General features: G+C 51.1%; 1 protein-coding gene across 2 annotated transcripts in view; it reads left to right on the forward strand.

Annotated features, from left to right (window-relative positions):
- The first annotated feature begins 9,525 nt into the window (after nucleotides 1–9,525).
- Nucleotides 9,526–18,484, forward strand: part of HLF (HLF transcription factor, PAR bZIP family member) — a 47,328-nt gene continuing 38,369 nt past the window's right edge. For both annotated transcript variants that reach the window (XM_058676056.1, XM_004591006.2), the window contains exons 1-2: nucleotides 9,526–9,960; nucleotides 11,536–11,868. In XM_058676056.1, the coding sequence (XP_058532039.1) occupies nucleotides 9,849–9,960; nucleotides 11,536–11,868 (445 nt within the window). In that variant the 5' untranslated portion in view covers nucleotides 9,526–9,848. The remainder of the gene's footprint in view (nucleotides 9,961–11,535; nucleotides 11,869–18,484) is intronic.

Genomic DNA, 18,484 nt, shown 5'->3' on the forward strand with positions numbered 1-18,484 from the left:
CTTTTTTTTTTAATATTTGTTTGAAATTCAGAGTTACAGAGAGAGGAGAGACAGGGAGAGAGATCTTCCATCTGCTAGGTCACTCCCCAGATGACCGCAGGGGCCAGGGCAAGACAAGGCCAAAGGTGAGAGCCAAGAGCTTCCTCCAGCTCTTCCTTGTGGGTGGCAGGAGTTCAAGCACTTGGACCATCTCCTCTGCTTTTTCTCAGGCTCATTGGCAGGGAGCTGGACCAGAAGTGGAGCACCTAGCACTCAAACTAGTGCCCATATGGGATGCCAGCATTGCAGATGGCAGCTTTACCAGCTGTGCCACAATGCTGGTCCCAAGATAGAGTCATTCTGTAAAAGCAAAGGAGGGGAAGATCTGAGATGCAGAAATACAAAAGAAATGGCCGTGTGAAGATGGAGGCCGAGACTAGAAAACAGTGACAAAGCAAGGAATTCCTGGAGCCCATAGAAGCTAGAAGAGACAAGGAGGAATTCTCTCATACTGTCCCTGGAGTCTTGCTGACATCTTGGTTTCAAGTTCCAGGCTCCCAGAATTGAAAGGGGTAGGGTTTTTTATTTTTAGACGACCAGTTTTTAGTAACTTGTTAGAAAACCATGTGTTTGGTTTAAAATGCAGACTCCATCGCAGGCTATTGAACCAAAATTTTTGGCAACAGGCTCTAGAATCTGCCTTCTAGCAAATTCCTTTAAACTTTGGAACTGTAGAACTTGACAGTTACTGATAAAGGAAAAACTGATGTGCCTTTCATCTTTCTGGACCACAAAGACCCAGTATTGCCAAAGTGGTGGTGGTTGTTCTTTTTTTTTTTTTTAACATAGAAAAGAATATTCCATGGGCTTCCTGCCACTTTCTTAGCAAATATCCAAGATGATCAGGCAGTAGCATGAGATACCCAGATTACCACTTATCGGAAATTTGCAATTACTTAAGCACTGACTTGGTTGCTATTGAGTGGGTCTGCCTTAGATGGGAAACCATTGCTTCAGTGTGTGCAGAACCTAATAAGGAAGGAGAATTGGATGGTCAGGGTTAAGTCGCAGCAGGTAAATAGAAACCCAAGCTGAAGAGGTAATGGAGAATGCAGGAAGCATTGATAACAAACACAATATTCAGCATGGGATAAAACCTGACAGGCAAAGGAGGAAGGACCAGGCTACTGGTTTCTGTAAATGATATATGTATGTATTTTTTTCTCCTTCTGAGGTAGGTGAGTCCGACAAGTGGAAATGTTAGAAACAATGGTGTGTAGGAAAACTGACAGGACCCCTGAGAGGATCCAGGCAGAGAATTCTAAATGTTGATGTGAATTTATGACTTCCAACAATTATTGGATTCCTGTGTGCTGTGAGTGTGGAATTAGGCAGAATGACAAATGTTGGGGAGGGATAGAGAGAGACCCAGGCATGCGAGCAGGAGTTTCAGGAACACAGAGGAGGAATAACTTTTCTTAGAGGCATGGAGAAGGCTCCACGAGGGAGTGCTGGCTGAGTCCTGAGGGTGAAGCAAGGGTTCATCAGACAAGGATTGAAACAGAGCATGCAGCACAAGAAATTGACAGGCCTGTGTCACAGAGCTCATCCTGGGAGCCAAGCCCTCATCTTGGCTCTCTGTGTGCAACACTGGCACTCAGTCCTCATCTGTGTGGTTGGCATGACAGCTGTACTCATTTTACAACTAGGACAATGGCAGCGCCAAGAAGCTAAGTGACTTGCTCAAAGGCCTCCACCTAAAAAGATGGTGGAGCCGGGATTTGAGTTCTAAATCTTTTCCCAGAGTTTGCACTGGAGTATCACTGAGACAGAGTTAGTTTGGCTTCCAGTTCGTATGTGTTGGTTGTATGACCTCATCAGGTGGCTCAACCTCTCCGAGTAGGAATTTCTCACTGTCAGTGAAAAATGTGGTGGACATGTATGGTTTGCTCTCCCTTCTCTACCCACTGCTCCCAGTTGGAGTGGGCAAATCCTTCGCCATCCAGGGCCATTGCAAATCAAACCAAGAATGGGCAGTTGTCCTGTACTAGGCCCATCGTAGTCCTTCTCCAGGGTTTCTACAACTGAAACAGAAATAAAATCAGCTGCTCTCTAGTCTCTAGTGGAATAAAGCCAAAGCTGTGTAGTTCTGAGTTCCTTGAAATTACACATTCCCAGTGGATAGAGGAAGTGAGTTTGCAGAGAACGGCAACAACAAGGAGAGAAGGAAGAGCCAATGAGACAGCTCCCCAAACTCCCCCATTTGCCTAAGTCAGTTGGGTTTTGTTTTATGACACAACCAGGAATTTTCACCAGCAAGAAATTGTAGTACCTGTCACCCAGGGTTATTTTGAAGATACATTACAATGATTTGTTCAAAGCATTTAGCACAGTGCCTGGTCCAGCCAGTGCTCCCCAAATAGAAGTTGCTATTGTTAAATCATCAGTATTCTTCTACTAGTGAAATCTGCATTTCAGAAACCTGAACAGCTTATAGTGCAGCCTCAGATAGTCCTGTCTGGCACTCGTATACCTGTGAAGTCTTCCCTGAACCCTTGAGCTAGTCACTTCCCCCTTTATATTCCCATAAACTACCCACCATGCTGAGACAGGTGTTTCAGTTAAGTTACTGTCTCTCCACCTGACTACAAAGATTTTGTGAACATACTTTTCTTTTTTACCTTTCTTTCTGTGTCCTGCACAGGGCCTGGCCCCAAAACAACTCTCCATCCATGTCATGTGCACCCAGAAGAAGAGCACTGGATTATTGTCTCAGGGAAGCAGATCTGCTGACAGCTCATCAATCTTAATGTTCCCTTTCTGACTCCGCCCCAAAACCCCAAAACACCAAAAATGCATTAACAGCTGGGCAATGGCATGCTTGGAGCTTAGTAAAAGCAGCATCCATAGAATTAGGGATGCTGTGCGCTCCAGCACGGTGCAAAGACCAGCAGGTGTGATGCCTGCAAGACATAATGAGGAGAGGAAGAAAGTAAGCCTGAAGGGTGTCTGTCAACACGGAATATCTAAAAGCCATACCAGGCCCTTTGGGATCCTTTGCCCTGCTTCTCCAACTCTGACTCTGAGTCCCTGTGATGGAAATGTCCACATCTGCCTACTCACTCTATCAGAAGGAAGTACTCAGCATAGCTCTGTGCACCCGGCTGGCACTCATGATACCATTAAGGTCAACCAACTCAGTCTCTTTGCTGTGATTTTGTGCTCAGCAAGGACCCTCCCATAAGAGAGCATCCCTACAGGGCAGGGAACACACTGTCCAGCTGGCATGAATTCTTCAGTATTGCCTGAGGTTTGACACACCTGGCACACTCCCTGGAAAGAGCTCCTTCCTAAAAGGGGGTAGCTATACCAGGCTAATCGGGCTGCACATGCCATGCTCCACGTGTCTAATAGACCAGCTGCTGTGGCCTCTGGAAATTGAACCAGTTATCAACACCCCAACAAAGACATGTATGTAAAACATAGGTTGACCTATGACTTAGGGGATGATACAGACGTTCAGAAAGGATGTTGGCAATATCTGTGAATCAGAATTTTGTCCAGGGACTAAGGCACAATGGCAGGAGGGAAGCTGGACCTGAATGCCTGTGTGATGCTAGGCTATTGGCTGAGATCTGCTCAGGTCTGTAAATATGCCTTCGTCATGAAAGTATGTGGTCTGTCTCTCTTGTTTGGCTTCATAGTAAACTTTAATTGCTTGATGAGACCTGGTCTTGTACTTTCCTTGCATCTAAAAGAACCTAATAAGCACCTTGAAAAATCATAATTTAGAGTATGATTGGTGTAAGTCAACTTGCCTAAACCTGATTGACGCTGTATCCAAAGCAGACGAATGATTCTGAGTCATGGTGATTCCTTGCCTCAACAGCTCAGCTGTCCCTACTGTGTATTAACTAGATTTGAAATAATGTCATAGTGCTCATGAACTCACACACTTCCAATATGCAGGAGGTGAGCGTCTTCCCCTGCTCCAACTGAGTGTCTTGTGGACTCTGCTGTGCTTTCCTTTTCACTGATGTCCTGAGTAGATTATGGCTGGCCTTACTGAGAGGGAGAAAACAAGTGAGAAGGGAAAGGAAACATGTCTTTGCATGCAAGTAACCACAAATGTCCTGGGCTAAACCCACGGATCCACAGGGTCATAGGTGGCAGCATCTTTTCACAGGTGCAGAAAAGCCATGAAATGCGACATCCCCCAATAGTAAGCACTCACATCTGTTGAGTCTTTTACAATCCATTTCCTTTCATCCTGCTAGCTGCGAGCTGGGACACACACACACACACACACACACACACGTTTGTATTTTGCACAAAGAGAACTGAGGTCAGAGAGGTTATCCAAGCTCATAGAATAGAAGGCAAATTTGAACCAGTGCAAAGCCAAGTGAGTGTGTTGAGTGGATGTTGGTCATTCCCTTCCTGGATGGAGGTTGCTAGCAGAGGCCTGGAGGTAGAGCTCCTCTCCAGTCACAACTTCTCTGTGCACCAGCTAGCCGTCCATCCCCAGCCATCCACTCAGGTCCTCACTTATAAAATGAGAATAATCAAGCTGAATACCTTATGTCACTATTTCTAATCATAAGTGAGATCATGTGTTCAGAAGGTTTAATGCTGTACCAGAACACACACACACACACACACACACCTGCTGTCTTTTTTGTCCTTGTGTTGTTACCTGTAGCAGTGGAAGTAGCAATAGTAATCTATGTCCGGCTCCAATCCCTGGGCTGTGTCTTCTGCCACACATGTCCCTCTCATTTTTTTTAAAAAAAGACTTGTTTCTTTTTATTGGGAAGTCAGATACACAGAGAGGAGAAGACAGAGAGGAGGATCTTCTGTCCGATGATTCATTCCCCAAGCGGTCACAACGGCCGGAGCTGAGCTGATCCGAAGCCAGGAGCCAGAAGCTTCTTCCCGGGTCTCCCATGAGGGTACAGGGTCCCAAGGCTTTGGTCCATCCTTGACTGCCTTCCCAGCCATAAGCAAGGAGCTGGATGGGAAGCAGGGCTGTCAGGATTAGAATTGGCATAGGATCCAGCGCATGCAAGGCGAGGACTTTAGCCGCTAAGCTACCACACCAAGCCCTCCTCTCCTTTCGCCACATTCATATTTTCACTTTCTCATCTACACCAATTTTCTTCTTATTCTTTTGCTAGCACACATACATCCCACCATCCCCTGATTTTAAACACACATATACGTGTCTGCTTTAGTTCTTTTTACACTAAACCAGCGTAGCAACACAGGGCTAAAGGAGGCAGGAGGGAAGCCAGGCTTCTGCCCAGTCCTCCCTTGGGTGAGAGCCTGCCACTCCCAGCCAAGTTGGTGCTGTGTTTGGTTTGCATGTCCCTGCCCCAAGTGAATAGATTCAGGAGTTTCCAGGAGGTAAGCAAATTAAATATAATTTTTCTTTCTGGTGTTTCAGCTGAGTTAGAGATTCAGACAGTAGAGAGGGAAAAGCCTGGGTTAGATGTATGCAGCTGGACTCCCCTGTGATGCCTTTCACTTCTGAATTAATTCCTCAGATAATGTGCTGTTGCTGGCAACAAGACAAACGGGTTCACCCCAAGGTTTAGCACCCTGGCGTACAAGGCCTTTGCTAACCACAGCACTCTTCTGGTACAGGGCCTGGCACTGTGTGCTCAACCAGGTCCCACACCCCTTTGGGAACCTGAAACTCAGACGCTGCTCGCACTGCCAAGATCTTTACACACACATTCAGGGCCAGCGCCATCGTGGCTACCTCACAGGTGTCCTACCGGGGTGCAGAAGAACCTCCCTGCCCAGCTTCACTGTTGAAGCTTCTGGAAGGACAAACGCAGGTGGAGAATACTGGGCAGGCCAAAGGCTGCTTTCTAGAGCAGCCAAGGTCGGGAAGGGCAATGCTGCCTTCTTGGAAGAAGCTGATTCTAAGAAATGTGTTTCTTAGGGTTATTCCTATTTTAGCATAGTTCTGCCTTGGGGGCCTCTGTCTGCCTCTTCATGAAGACCTAGCAAAAGGGTATAGAGAAGGGCAGATAGCAAGACACCTCAAGCAGGTGCGGGATCCAGTATCTGTTAAAGTTAGGGAGAGACCGACATTGGTAAAGATGCAGGCAGGGAGATTGGTAGACATAGGCACATCCTTCTCTAAACAAATCTCTTTGTCTTCCAAGCACTTTTGGCCTTCTTTCTTTGTTATTATTATGAGATTGTATCAGGTTATGCTTATAAATGGCATATCCTTAGCTGGGTTGAGAATTCCCATCTGACTCTGTGTCTGGCTTTTCTGTGCATCCTGTACACAGCTTTGCACGTGGGCATTCTGAACGAGTAGTTAATTAATGAATGACTATGTGGGCCGGAATTCTGACACCCTGGACCTATGCTTAAGAGAGCTGGATCCCAGTGATGTCAGACAAATCCTCTGATGTCCTTTGCCTTCGCATGAACAACAGAGGTAGATGGTTGCTTTGGTGACTTCTCATAACCTTAGTGAGCCACGCACTTCAGCTTCTAGGCCCCTGTGCCGCCCCTTCCCACACCGAGTCAAGATGCGGCCATGGACCTGGCTTGGACTGGTGGAACATCCACGAGCAAAGGTCTGATGGGCCCTGCAGGGCTTGCTGGAAGTCTTACTCCTTTTTTTGCAGGAGGAGCCACAGAGAGCGTACAACATAAAAAGGCTGGGTGAAAATGGAGAGATGCTTACGACCCGTGGACAGGGAGAAGTCAGCTGTCCCCACAGCCCAGCTGAGCCTGGCCCCAACTGCAGAGCAGAAAGGTACAATGAAGGGGCTGCTATTTGTACATTGTTGGGTTTGGGGGTGATTTGTGACACAGTCATGGGAAATGGGATTCCTGCTTTCATCATGGAGTCATCAGGACCAAGTGATGGGATGCTGGAGGAAGGACAGAAACGAGCCTGGCACTTCTGGGGGAGTGTGCAGGAACAGCAGTGACCTGTGCACAGCAGTGACCCCCTGAGACCAAGCCTGGGAAACTCAGAGGGTCTTCTAGCCACCTGAGTAACCGTTGGTTTCTTCTCTCCTCCTTCTCCATCTTATGTGGGAAGCTGCCGTCAGTGCTTCTGGGAAACACAGAGATTGGGGGAGATCTTTGTAGCTTAGTGAATATAGGTCGGAGTTGTAAAAACGGCCATTTAGCCAGAGTAGGGAAGATAGGCATTCACCTTAGTAAGGCAGGGGATCTGTCTGAAAGTAGTCAATGTTGGCCATTTTAAACTCTAGCAGATGCATCAGAGCAGAGAAACCCGTGCTAGAGAAAAGAGAAGGGCTCACTCTGGTCTAAGGAGTATGTCTCAGCCTGGTCCACATCCACGTTTGATTGGGCTTAGGGGAACTGAGGCGTAGGATACAACTTCCCAAGACACAGGTGGATCCATCAGGCTGCTACTTTATTTGCACAAGGAGTCAGTCTCCAAAATGTGATGTTTGGTGCTCTGCGGGGTGGGGGGCTAGAGGACTTGACCTCTTGGACAGATGAGGGATGGTTTGGGGTGTGGCCACACAGGCAGTGAGGACAAGCATGGTACCATGGATGGTTGCAGCGCCCGGTGTGTGCTGAGCAGAGCTAACCCACTGAGGTCTGGAGCATCTCTCTGCATCCTTTTGTGCACTGGGAGTCTGTAACCGACTGCTAACCAGCTCAGGGGTATATAGGGATGTGGGGTTGGAGGGGAAGTCCCTTGTTTCAGGCAAAATAATATAGAATGAGGGGGATCCCGGAAGTTCAGGAAACACCTTAGCTCCAGGCTCAGCTGCCTCTGGAATCCTTCCCGGTCACCAAGCCACGGCTGTCACTGTTGCTGCTCTTTTAGGATGATGATATCTGACCTTGTAAGCCCAGACCCCAAGCCACGAGCTCTGGGGGGGCCGCGGTTAATGGTGCCTTTGTGTACCCATTCCGACTTCTCACCAATCCCAGCACAGTCACTGCATACAGCAGCACTCAATGAATACACACCGCAAAGGCTCAAAATCTCAGGACTCCCAACTTGGGCTGAAGTCTGGATCATCCCAAGGGTCACCTCTCTCACCTTTTGTCCTAATGTCACTGTAAGGAGCAGAGTGGAAGTCATCATAGCGTGTGCCCTTTTAGGGGGGTGTGGTGGGGAATTCACTCACCAGGGTCACCCCCGCCAGGCTCTGTGCCAACCCACCCACCCCACCGCCCTGCTGTTCTCCCAGCTTTTAGGTGCCTGCTGTCTTCTACCGCCCTTCCAGACTGCACTAGTCCCACCCCAGGACTGTGCCTGGCTGCTGAAGGCCTCGGCGCCTGCCTGACAGGCTTTCTGTAAGGCATGCTCATTCCCCTTAGACATCCTTCTCCTCGACCAGCCACAGTCCTTGCAGCCTCAGCGAGGACACGCAGGGAGGCAGGGGAAGCAGCCGCTGGATGGCCAGCGGGCACCGCCTCCTCCTGCCACCTCCCGTGGCAGTTTCGCCTGAACCCAGGGGTATGGAGGTGTGTACGCTGTGTTCTGGGAGCTGCTCAGGGACCGCGCGGCTCCAACTGCCCCAGGCTGTGAACCCCGGGACTCCCTAAAGGAGCCCGTGACTATAGCGCTCTCAGTGGCCTTGCAGGAACCGTAACCCTGACCCAGGCACAGCTGCCAGTGCCCCGCAGGGCTCAGATTTCTAAAATCCAACTGTGTGTGTGTGTGTGTGTGCATCGCGTCCTCACTGAGCTGCCCACAGCCGCGGTTCCCACCCACGCCCCCCTGGAGCACCAGCCGCTTCTCCTGTCCTGCGTCCAGGAGCAGCAACCCTTTGGGATGCCTCTAGGGAGTTGTGAGATCAGGGCCAGAAAGCCAGCGCCCAGTGGGTCACAGCCAGACAGAAGCACTTAGGGGAGAGTTTTATCACCAATGCCATCTAAGCCAGCCACTCTCAAACTTGGCTGCTTGCAGGGAGCTGGAAGAACTACTGATGTCTGGAAATCACCCTGCAGCAGTTCCGACTTCATTCCTCTGGGGTGTGGCCTGGGCATCGGGCCTTTTTTTTAAATTATTATTTTAAAGTAACTCCTTATTCTCAGGTTGAAAACCACGGATTATACATTCCTTAGTCCTCTTCCAACCAAAATTAACAAACAATGGGAGCGTGGGCCCAGGTTCGTGGGGCCAAGGACACACCTGCTCCTTCGCACCAGTCAGCCGCAGCAGCAGCAGCCAGGTCCCGGGAAAACGGCGCGCGCGACGACGCCACACACCGGGCGGAGGGGCGGGCGGGGCGGGTGGGGAGGGCGGGCGAGGGGCGGGCCCGCGCGGGCCGGGGGCGGGGCGAGACCCGGCCACGCCCCCGCACGCCTATCGGCGCGCGGTGCGGGCCCTGACGTCACTCTTGTCAGGCCGCGGCACATGGACGGCCGGCTGCGCTGAGCCGGGCTGCGGGCTGCGGGGCGCGGGGAGCTGCGGGGCCGCCGGCCGGGCGGGGGCGGGCGGTCCCCTCGGCCGCTGCCCGCCGCTGCTGCCGCTGCCGCTGCCGCTTTTTTGTTTTTGTTTTTGATCCTTTCTCCTTTTTTCTCTTTCTTGCCATTTTGAGCCTTTTGCAGGAAGAAAGGGTTCGAGGCAGGTGAGCGCGCATCCTGCGTGCTGGGCGCGCTCCCCTGGGACCGCCTGCACCGAGGACCCGAAAGTTTATCTTTTAATTTATTTGAAACAAATTCAGATGTATTGATAAACATCTAAGTCCTTTTCTTTTTTTTCTTCCCTTATCTCCTGCCACCTTGGGAGCGAGTACTTTGGGGCCAAGGACAGAGGAAAGGCTCGACGACACTTCGGGTTTGGGGCGGGAGGGGGCGACTTTTTTTTTTAAAGCAAAAAAAAATCTCTTGAGTGCATCGCGATGGAGAAAATGCCCCGCCAGCTGCCCCTGAACCCCACCTTTATCCCGCCTCCCTACGGCGTGCTCAGGTCCCTGCTGGAGAACCCGCTGAAGCTCCCCCTACACGAAGACGGTGAGCACTCCCCCTCCTGGCTGGACCCCGGGGTCCAGGACGGGACCAGCTCCGGGGAGACAAGAGCTCCTCCTCCAGGGCAGGGTGTGAGCTAGCCCAAGGACTGGGGCAGGTGGGAGGTCAGCGGGCAGGTTAGGGTCGCAGCCCTGGGTTGGAGAGCAGCCGAGGGCCCAGTTCCGCACAACGGGGTGGCAGCCAGGCTGGACCCGGGTGCGTTGGGCTGTTGCTTCTGCTGACTGAGTGTCCTGCACGAGGTGTGTGTGGTGCACGGTCTGGCACCCCAGCCCCGGGCAGGGGCACCCGGCGGGGGAGGCGGCGGGAGGGAGTGGTCTCTGGGTGCGGGGCCGGGGCCCGCCTCCCCGACGGCGCACTTTTTCCCCCGTGCGCCTGGCCCGGTGGGAGGAGAGAGGAGCGCAGCCGGGCTCACGTGTACGCGTGCAGGAGCCGCCTCTGGCTGGAACCCTTTTCTTGGTAAGTGGCAGCGCTTCCCTAGACCACCGAGGCTGCTTCCTCGGGAGGGGTCACCTGTTGCCGGGCAGGAGTTGGGGTGTCGGGTTGCAGGCTGTACAGGTCACAGCCCTCCTTCTGAGGGGCCGCCTGCTGGGCTTTGGCATCACGGGGCTTTGAAAATCCCTACTCCCCTAGATTTGCCAAGGGCTATCAGGAGAGGCTGTCTTCCCTGGAAGGAAACTCAGGAACAAATTGGAGAGCCCAGGCTTCCACCCACTCCCAAGTACTGGAATTGGCAAAGTGCAGGAGAGCAGTTTGAGCAGGTCAGAGATAGCTGCTGGGGGCCTGCTTCGGAGTGTCCAGTCGCACTTCTCCCAGCAGCCCTGCCTCTGACAGCTGGCCGTGCTGTGTGCCTTTTGTGAATCTGCTCTTACTGAAATGCTTAGGCAAGTGGAGGGAGAGGCAGGTTTCCTCCTTGTGCCCTTTTGTGTTCCAGGGGCTCAGAAAGTTCTTTTTCCTTGTGCCAATGTGAGTCAAATCCCTGCAAGTGTCAGGGCTCCGTGTGTGTGTCTTCACTGGAAGTGTGGGTGATGACAGCTAGGCAGCTTGACTGTGAGCACTTTGACCTACCAAGTGGGAAGATGCGTGCACGTAGTAGGTGTACCTTAAGACAGACGGGGAGCCCCTACTGTAGCAACATCAGGGGTCACCAGCTCAGTGGCCCTGGTCAGTCTAGCCCACAGGGAATGAACTTCCCCAATGAGAAAACACCTGGCGGCTGGCTGTCGACTTGAGGGCCGGTCCTTGGCCGCTTGAGATGATGTATCAGCTCACATAGGCAGTGGGGAGCGTTCTCCAGTTTCTACCCTACAGCAGCCTGTAGCCCCGTCCTTTAAACCCGTGCTTGCTTTCCAAAGTAAATAGGAAGCTGTTGAAAAACAGGCCCCAGTGCATGTCCTGCCTGAACTTCCGGCCCACAGCAGACCACAGCCGGGGAAGGACCCCTGGCATCCCGAGAAGTGGTTTCATAACAGGCCAGGAAAGGTGGGGGCAAAGAGCCACTCACTGGCTTTCGTGCTCCCTCTCTCCTCTGTTTAAAAGTCCACTTTTTCCTTTCTTGGGCAGCATTTAATAAAGAGAAAGATAAGGAGAAGAAACTGGATGATGAGAGCAGCAGCCCGACGGTGCCCCAGTCAGCATTCCTGGGGCCCACCTTATGGGACAAAACCCTGCCCTATGATGGAGACACCTTCCAGCTGGAATATATGGACCTGGAGGAGTTCCTGTCGGAAAATGGCATTCCCCCCAGCCCATCCCAGCAGGACCACAGCCCCCACCCTGCGGGACTGCCGCCGACCGCGGCTGCCCCCTCAGTCATGGACCTTAGCAGCCGGACCTCGGCGCCCATTCACCCCGGCATCTCGTCTCCCACCTGCGTGCAGAGCCCCGTCAGACCAGGTAAACCCTCCTCCACGTGGGGACAGGGAAGACGCGTGGGAGGGCTGGGGCTGTTGGCACAGACCACACTGAGGAAGGACCCCTTTGGCCCTGCATACTTGAGTGAGCGTCCGCAGCGCCCACCCAAGACCTGTAACATGCTCGAGGGGCCTTGCAGCCCTTGCTCCAAGTTCTGATGGTGCAACTCTGGGCTGAAGGCCCAGGACTCTGCATGGTTGGCCAGGTCCCGGCAGGACTCTCATGCAGCTGGGTGAAGGGCTGCAACCTGAGATGTCCAGCCTCCCTCTACTGTCCATCACGTGCCCTGTTGCTCCTCCTCCTTCCCCAAACACATAGGTCATAGGCTGTTGCTGAACAGTTGGGGTAAACTCTCCCTGAGGCTCGGCTTCCCTACATTCCTTCTGTGGCCTCAAGGAAAAGCCAAATGTGGGCAGGGCTGGGGGGCAGGTACTTTTTTTCACCGCTCTTTCGTCGTGGACTAAGAACCAGAATCTAAAAACAGACTCTCCTGTTAAGCATGGCCTAGTTAGCAGCAGACCGCACATATCTGGTCACTATTCCTATAAAGTCAGACTGTTCCTCTATGTCTTTCTGTGTGTATTTCAGCTTCATCTGTCATCAACTTAATCCGTCTTTATCAGAGCCTGCCAAGCTGCAAAGAGGCTGTAAACGATGTTGAAATCTCACCCTAAGTGATCAGAGATTCAAAACCCACTGCTGTGGACTCAGAGGGAAACATGGAGGAAGGCAGCTCTGAAGTCAGGCCTGGAGTACAAGATGATCAGGCAGCAAAGAGCATTTCATGTGTGCAGGCAACCAGGAACAAAGATGCAGCCAGATAAAGGGTCAGGAAGGTCCCCAAGCTGAGGGCCTTAGTGGAAAGCAGGACAAAGCAAGACTTGTGCCCAAGGTTGCGCCTGAACTCCGTGTCCTCAGCTGACGTGGCAATTCCTGGGACACACAGAGTATGATTTAAACAGAAGGAGGTGTGTGTTAGAGAGAGAGGACACCTCCCCCCCGTGAAACGTTAGTGTGGGAGTTGAAGTCCTCTGTGCTCTCCAGTGTCTTGCCTGGTGTCCAAAACCACTTTGACTTTTTGCTCATTGCGGGTGGTTGAAACGAAATTAAATCTGAGCCTGTGGCCAGCCCTGGAACCTGCAGAAATGCTGGACCGCAGTGCTTTGTGTGACTCTGAACCCCGCTGTTCAGTGCTGTGCCACTGTCTCCCCTTGCTCTGTGGAGACAGGCCACCTGCACACATCAGCGACTCCTAAAGTCAGAAAGCAACCCAGGGTTTGCTTTGATTATTGTGAAAATTAGAGCCGAAATTTAGAAAGGAGCCCCAGGTGTCCTGGGAGGGAGGGCAGCTGTGATCCTGGCCACAGGCCGTAGGCTTTGATCGTTTCTTTTAGTCCTGTCTGCTATGACAGCTTCCCGAAATCACTAGATCATTAGCTGCAGTCTCTAACCTGTGCTCTGGAGAGAACCACCTGGCAGTTTTACCCTACTCTGGCTGGCTTGAGGAATTCCTACTGAGGCTCAAGCATTGAGCTTTGGGAATTGGAGGCTTCTTGAGAAGTCAGTTGTCAGAGCTTGTTAGTGCCAGGGTCAACCGGTGAGTGACTCAGAAATGTGGGATACCCCAGTTGGAGCTGCAATTTGTAGCAGAGAACCCCTGCATTCCAGGGGATGTCATGTTGTCAAAACCAAAATGGGCACTGAGGGTTTAAGAGATAAGGTCTTTATTTAAATGTCTTTTAAAAAAATAATAATGGGAGCGTGCTGCTAGATTACTTTACATCTTTGAATTTGGGACTCAGTAAGAATCCTAACAAGAAAGATGAAAAGTTATCACTCTTCTTCGTGCACCACACAAACCAAAGAGCCCTCTGCCTTTCCTACAGTGTTGACTGTGCAAAAGACCCCTCCAGATCACACCAGCTGATACATGTGTTGCAAGCAAACAGGCAACTGGAGAACCAGAGTGACCAGAATAGAAACTCCAAGTTAATCTTGAGGAACATAAGTGCTCAGAAGGGAAGAGCCCAGATGTAGCCCTGAACATTTTGGAAACTGTATCATTTCTATACTCATTCAGGATGTCTCAGTCTTGGCACTGCTCATGCTTTGGGTGAGTCTTGCCGTGGGACACTGTCTTCTGCATTGTGCACTATTTGGTACCATCCTGCCTCTGCCACCATGTGCCAATAGCAGTCCCTCTGCCCAAGCTGTGACAAGTACAGATGTCTCTAGTCCCTGCTAGCCCCTGGGAATGAAGTCATCACACACACACACACCATGCTCCCGTTGAAAGCCGTTGATCTAGAGCTTCAGCTCTGACTGCAGCATCAAGATTTCAGTGTGCATCCTGCCATGAAGACAGGTGCATTTTTACCTCTTGTGATGCTTTAGGGCAAAACGGTTGAGAAGGTCAAGAGATAGGTTGCCAAGAAGAATTTGAAGAACAGTGTACTTACAACCGTTTTGTTGATAAAACTAAATCATCAATCTAATCAGGAGGTAATTACTAAGCAATTTTCCAAACGTTGATTTGAGGCTGTTGGCTCAGCAGGCATCTTGGGAGTTATATTCAGTAGTATTTGTGCTCCTTATTGTGTTAGAAGGAAGTAAAGCCACAGGCTGGAGAACTCCCCAGCCCCCTTTCCTATTTGCACCCCCGCTCCAGTGTTCTGGCTCACTATAGAGCCAAGAGCTCATCTAGCATTGGGTGAAGCATGGTCATCATTGGAAAGAGAGTCCAAGGATCCACAGAAACAGGGTGCGGCTCTGGCATGGTCACCTGGCTTTCTGGGTTGATGTCTGCAAGGAGACCAGAGTGTGGTGGGTTCCTTGATGCTCTTAGACACGGTAAGGCTTCTCAGCCCGCCATGGCATGGTGTCCTGGAGGCTCTGGAACAGAAGCCTGAGGCCTGCCTCGCTTGCCTGTCAGCTGCTGTCAGAGGTGGTGCATGGGGCTGCCCTCCTGGAAGTGTCTGTTCGGGTGGCCGTGTTTGCCCTGCAGATTAAGTGATTGCTTTAAGGACAGGCCTCCCTTCAGGGAAAGTCATCTATACCAGACAAAGGCAGAGTTATTTTTAAACCCCATGCTTGTAGAGCCAGATTTGAAATGGTTTCCTCTGGTGGTTTTTCTTTGAATAGCTTGAGGGTGTCCTACCGCTGTCAGGCCCATGCTCAGCTGAGAATTGAGAAGGTGCTCTTTCTGAGAACAGAGAGCGGAACCCAGGGACTGATCCCAGAGGAATGCCAGACCCTCCCAGGGACGTAAATGTGTGGCACAAGGGAACAGAGCGAGGGAGCGCCTGCTTGCACTCTGGAGCTTCCACTTCCGCAGCCTGCCCTTCGAGAGCGGGATGGGTATGGAGCACAATGCCAGCTGTGTGCTCTGAGAAGTGAGGGAGAGGCGTTCCATGCTGGCAGAAGGTCCCACGGAGGTGAGAGCGTACTCTGGCTTTTCCCAGGGTCTTGGGATGACATGCACCCTAGGCACATGCTCTGTGCGTGTTTCCTCATCCAGTGTCCATGTTTCTGCAGGTTGGACATGCTGCCTGGTGTGTGACAGATTGATGGCTGCTGTGCCAGGCACCTCCAGTAACTTGAAGTGTTTCTAATTCCACAGGATCAAGCAGGTGGCAGAGGAAGGGAGTCAGCTTTTTCTGTTTCTTGGGAAAGGGTGTGTCCCCCCAAGCCCTGTAGAAGGTATAGCCTGTTTCCCTACCTTCATTGTATTCACAAGCTAGCGGCAAGAATATTTGGGACGAGGCAGAGAAAGCAAGACGGCTTGGTTGTGAGGAATGCAGTCTCTGAGGCCCTGACCTTGGGTGTCCGGACTGGACCTACCATTGGAGAGGTTCCTTAACCTCTTTGAGCCTTGGTTCACTCCTCAGTGGAATGGAATGATAAATAGTCCTTCCTCATGGGATTTTAGCTGGCTCTTGACAATGTAGGACTCAGTGAATGCTCCACAAATGCCTAGTGCGCAGGCTGTGATGGTAGTTCCACATGAGGGTAAGGAAGAAGTGGATTCCTGGCTCCATTCTTTAGAGATTTGCTCATCCAGTTTTCCTTTTGCAAAAATAGGGCAGGATTTTTTTTTTCCTTCCCTCTTTCCTTTCTGTCTCCCTCCCTCCCTCCTTCCTTCCTTTCTCCTCGCCTGACCTGCTCAGCCCATCACACACCATGCAGCCTGCCTGACCTTTCTCCCAGGTTAGGACTAATCACTTCCGTGGTGGTAAACCAACAGCATCCCTTCTGGGTTAGCAGTTCTGTTATGCCAGTGTGGAAATGCTCTCAGTGCCCAGCCCCCAGCTCATGTGTGAGCACTGGCAGCCAGCCTGCTGGCCATGCATTCCTGGCACGTGGCTGTGCCCTGTGGAGCTTACCCAGCTCCTGGTGGTGTGCCTGTGTGCTCTGGGCCCTCCCCTTCCTCTCACATCCCTTCCCAGGGGCACTAGAGCAAGTGCCAGCAAGCAGTCGTCATCCTGACCCTGGCAGAGAAAGCTGAGCTGTGGAGAGCGAGGCACAGGCTCCAGAGACCTGTTCTATGCTGCCCTCCGGCCAGACCCCAAACCTAGCCCTCGCTCCTGCCTGTCTGCCCAGAGGCCCTGCCTTTGCATGGCCATGGCAGCCAGGATTCCTGGAAGTCCTTGCCAAAGGTCTTGGTGGAGTCTTTCCAGTTCAGTGCTGTGCCTACCAGACTAGAAAAATAGCAACAGAAAGACACTTATGTGGCAGAGAAGGAAAGGGGGTTGGAAAGGTAGGAATTGGGGGAAAAAAAAAACCCACCCTGATCCATCGGCATGCTGGCAGCCCCCCAGGGGAGAAGACATCTGTGATTTATTAGGGTTTCCAGGCACCTCTCTTGCAACCAGCACTAATCACTTTTACCCAAGAATCATTTTTTATGTCTCAGCCATGGAAATGGAGGAAAGCAAGAAGATAATGGGGAAAGTAATAAAATGGAAAAAAAAAAAGAATATATCAGAGAGGAACTTATGGGGAAAGGTTGGGAATATTGGTCACATCTAATGGATTTCATTTATTATGATATTTGGTACTTTCCCCAGCAAATATCTTGAACTGGATTCGTTCACCAATTTTTTACCTCACACTGACATTTTCTTAAGACCTCAAGGCTCACCCTTCCCAGGGTCTGTGGTTTTAGAGCACAGGATGCAGTCAGCAAACAGACCCGGCTGTGGATCCAGACTCTGGCACGCGTTAGACTGCTCATGGTCTCAGGCAAGTCGCTTAAGTGATCAAAGCTTCCAGTTTTCTCATCTGGCACTTTGGAATAATCATTGGCAGAACCTCATGGGATTGTCGAAGGTCATATAGGGCAGAACATATAGATCTCTTGGCGCATTGCTTTGTACCCAGTCAGTGCCCAGTAACAGCCGCTGAGAACACAGTTCCGCCACCATTCATCTCATTTCTGCTAGGAAGGCTTTGCACCGACTTCATAGAGTGTCTTGCTGCTTTCCCTTCCTGGCCAATAAAAGGCTGTGGCCAAAGATTGGAGCTTTCGCCCCTGCTTTTCCCTCTCGTCTTGCCTACCCTTCTCTTAGCTTCTGCTGGGTTTTAAGTGACATTTACTGCATGCTTGACTCCTTTCTGCCTGATTACAAGATTAAATAAGCAAGCGGAATGTGGTTTAAAGAAATGCATGATTAGATTTCTTCCATGTTGTATTTGCCAGTGAGTCAGTCAATCAAGGTTACGATGGGATGTTTAACAAAAGGCATAAATAACTAATCCTGAAGGCAGTATAGTGGCCATGAGGGTAAGGAAACTGTAAAGGCTTGTTACAGTGTTGGAAAAGCGGGGGGTGGGGACATTGGGGGTGATGGTGTCAGTTATCCTGCTGCCTAACAAGCAGGACTCCACATACGCCTTCCCAGAATCTCCTCCTCTTCCATAAGTAATCCTTTAATGGGTAAATCATGATCTCTCTGTGTCTTGACTGTCTCCTTGGAGCACTGGTGCCCTTGTTGGGTTTCTGTGAGATTTCTAGAGCCAGTGTGTCAGAAGGGTCCAGCATGGCACCCGGTACAGAGTACCATCCTTTTCCACGAGTCAGCTCCATCACTGTTCTCTAGTAAATGATGTGGCCGTTAGAAAGCACCAGAGGAGGTTGTAGGAGGTGATGAGCAATGTGGACGGCTCCAGAAATAGCACGAGCTTGCTTTGTTTTGCTTTGTGCACTCTGGGGAAGACAGAAAAGTGTAGGATCAGGCAGCTGGTCTCCAGGAGAGGGCAGCTCAGTAGGGAAGCGGAGACTTGCAGACAAAGGCATGAGTGACAGGGCAAACGAGCATATTCTCGGTGACAAAAGATAGATAAATAGAGACCTCCAGTATCTGCTGGAAAAAGAGAGTCAGTTTAAAAAAAAAAAAACACAAACAATGAAAGTGAAGGAGGGAGCAGTGCCGCCAGTCAGGGCTGCCAGACCTCACAAGAAGCAGTCATTGATCTCCAACTGGAACGCCTGGGTGCGGCTCCCAGGGAAGCTGGGCCTGGGAAGAAGCCAGACTGCAAATGGGCAGTGGGACTGCAAACTTGTAGAGGCAGGATGCCCACGGGGTGTTCAGGGAACAAG

The sequence above is a fragment of the Ochotona princeps genome, chromosome 17, assembly GCF_030435755.1.
Source record: "Ochotona princeps isolate mOchPri1 chromosome 17, mOchPri1.hap1, whole genome shotgun sequence".
In the NCBI taxonomy this organism is placed as follows: domain Eukaryota; kingdom Metazoa; phylum Chordata; class Mammalia; order Lagomorpha; family Ochotonidae; genus Ochotona; species Ochotona princeps.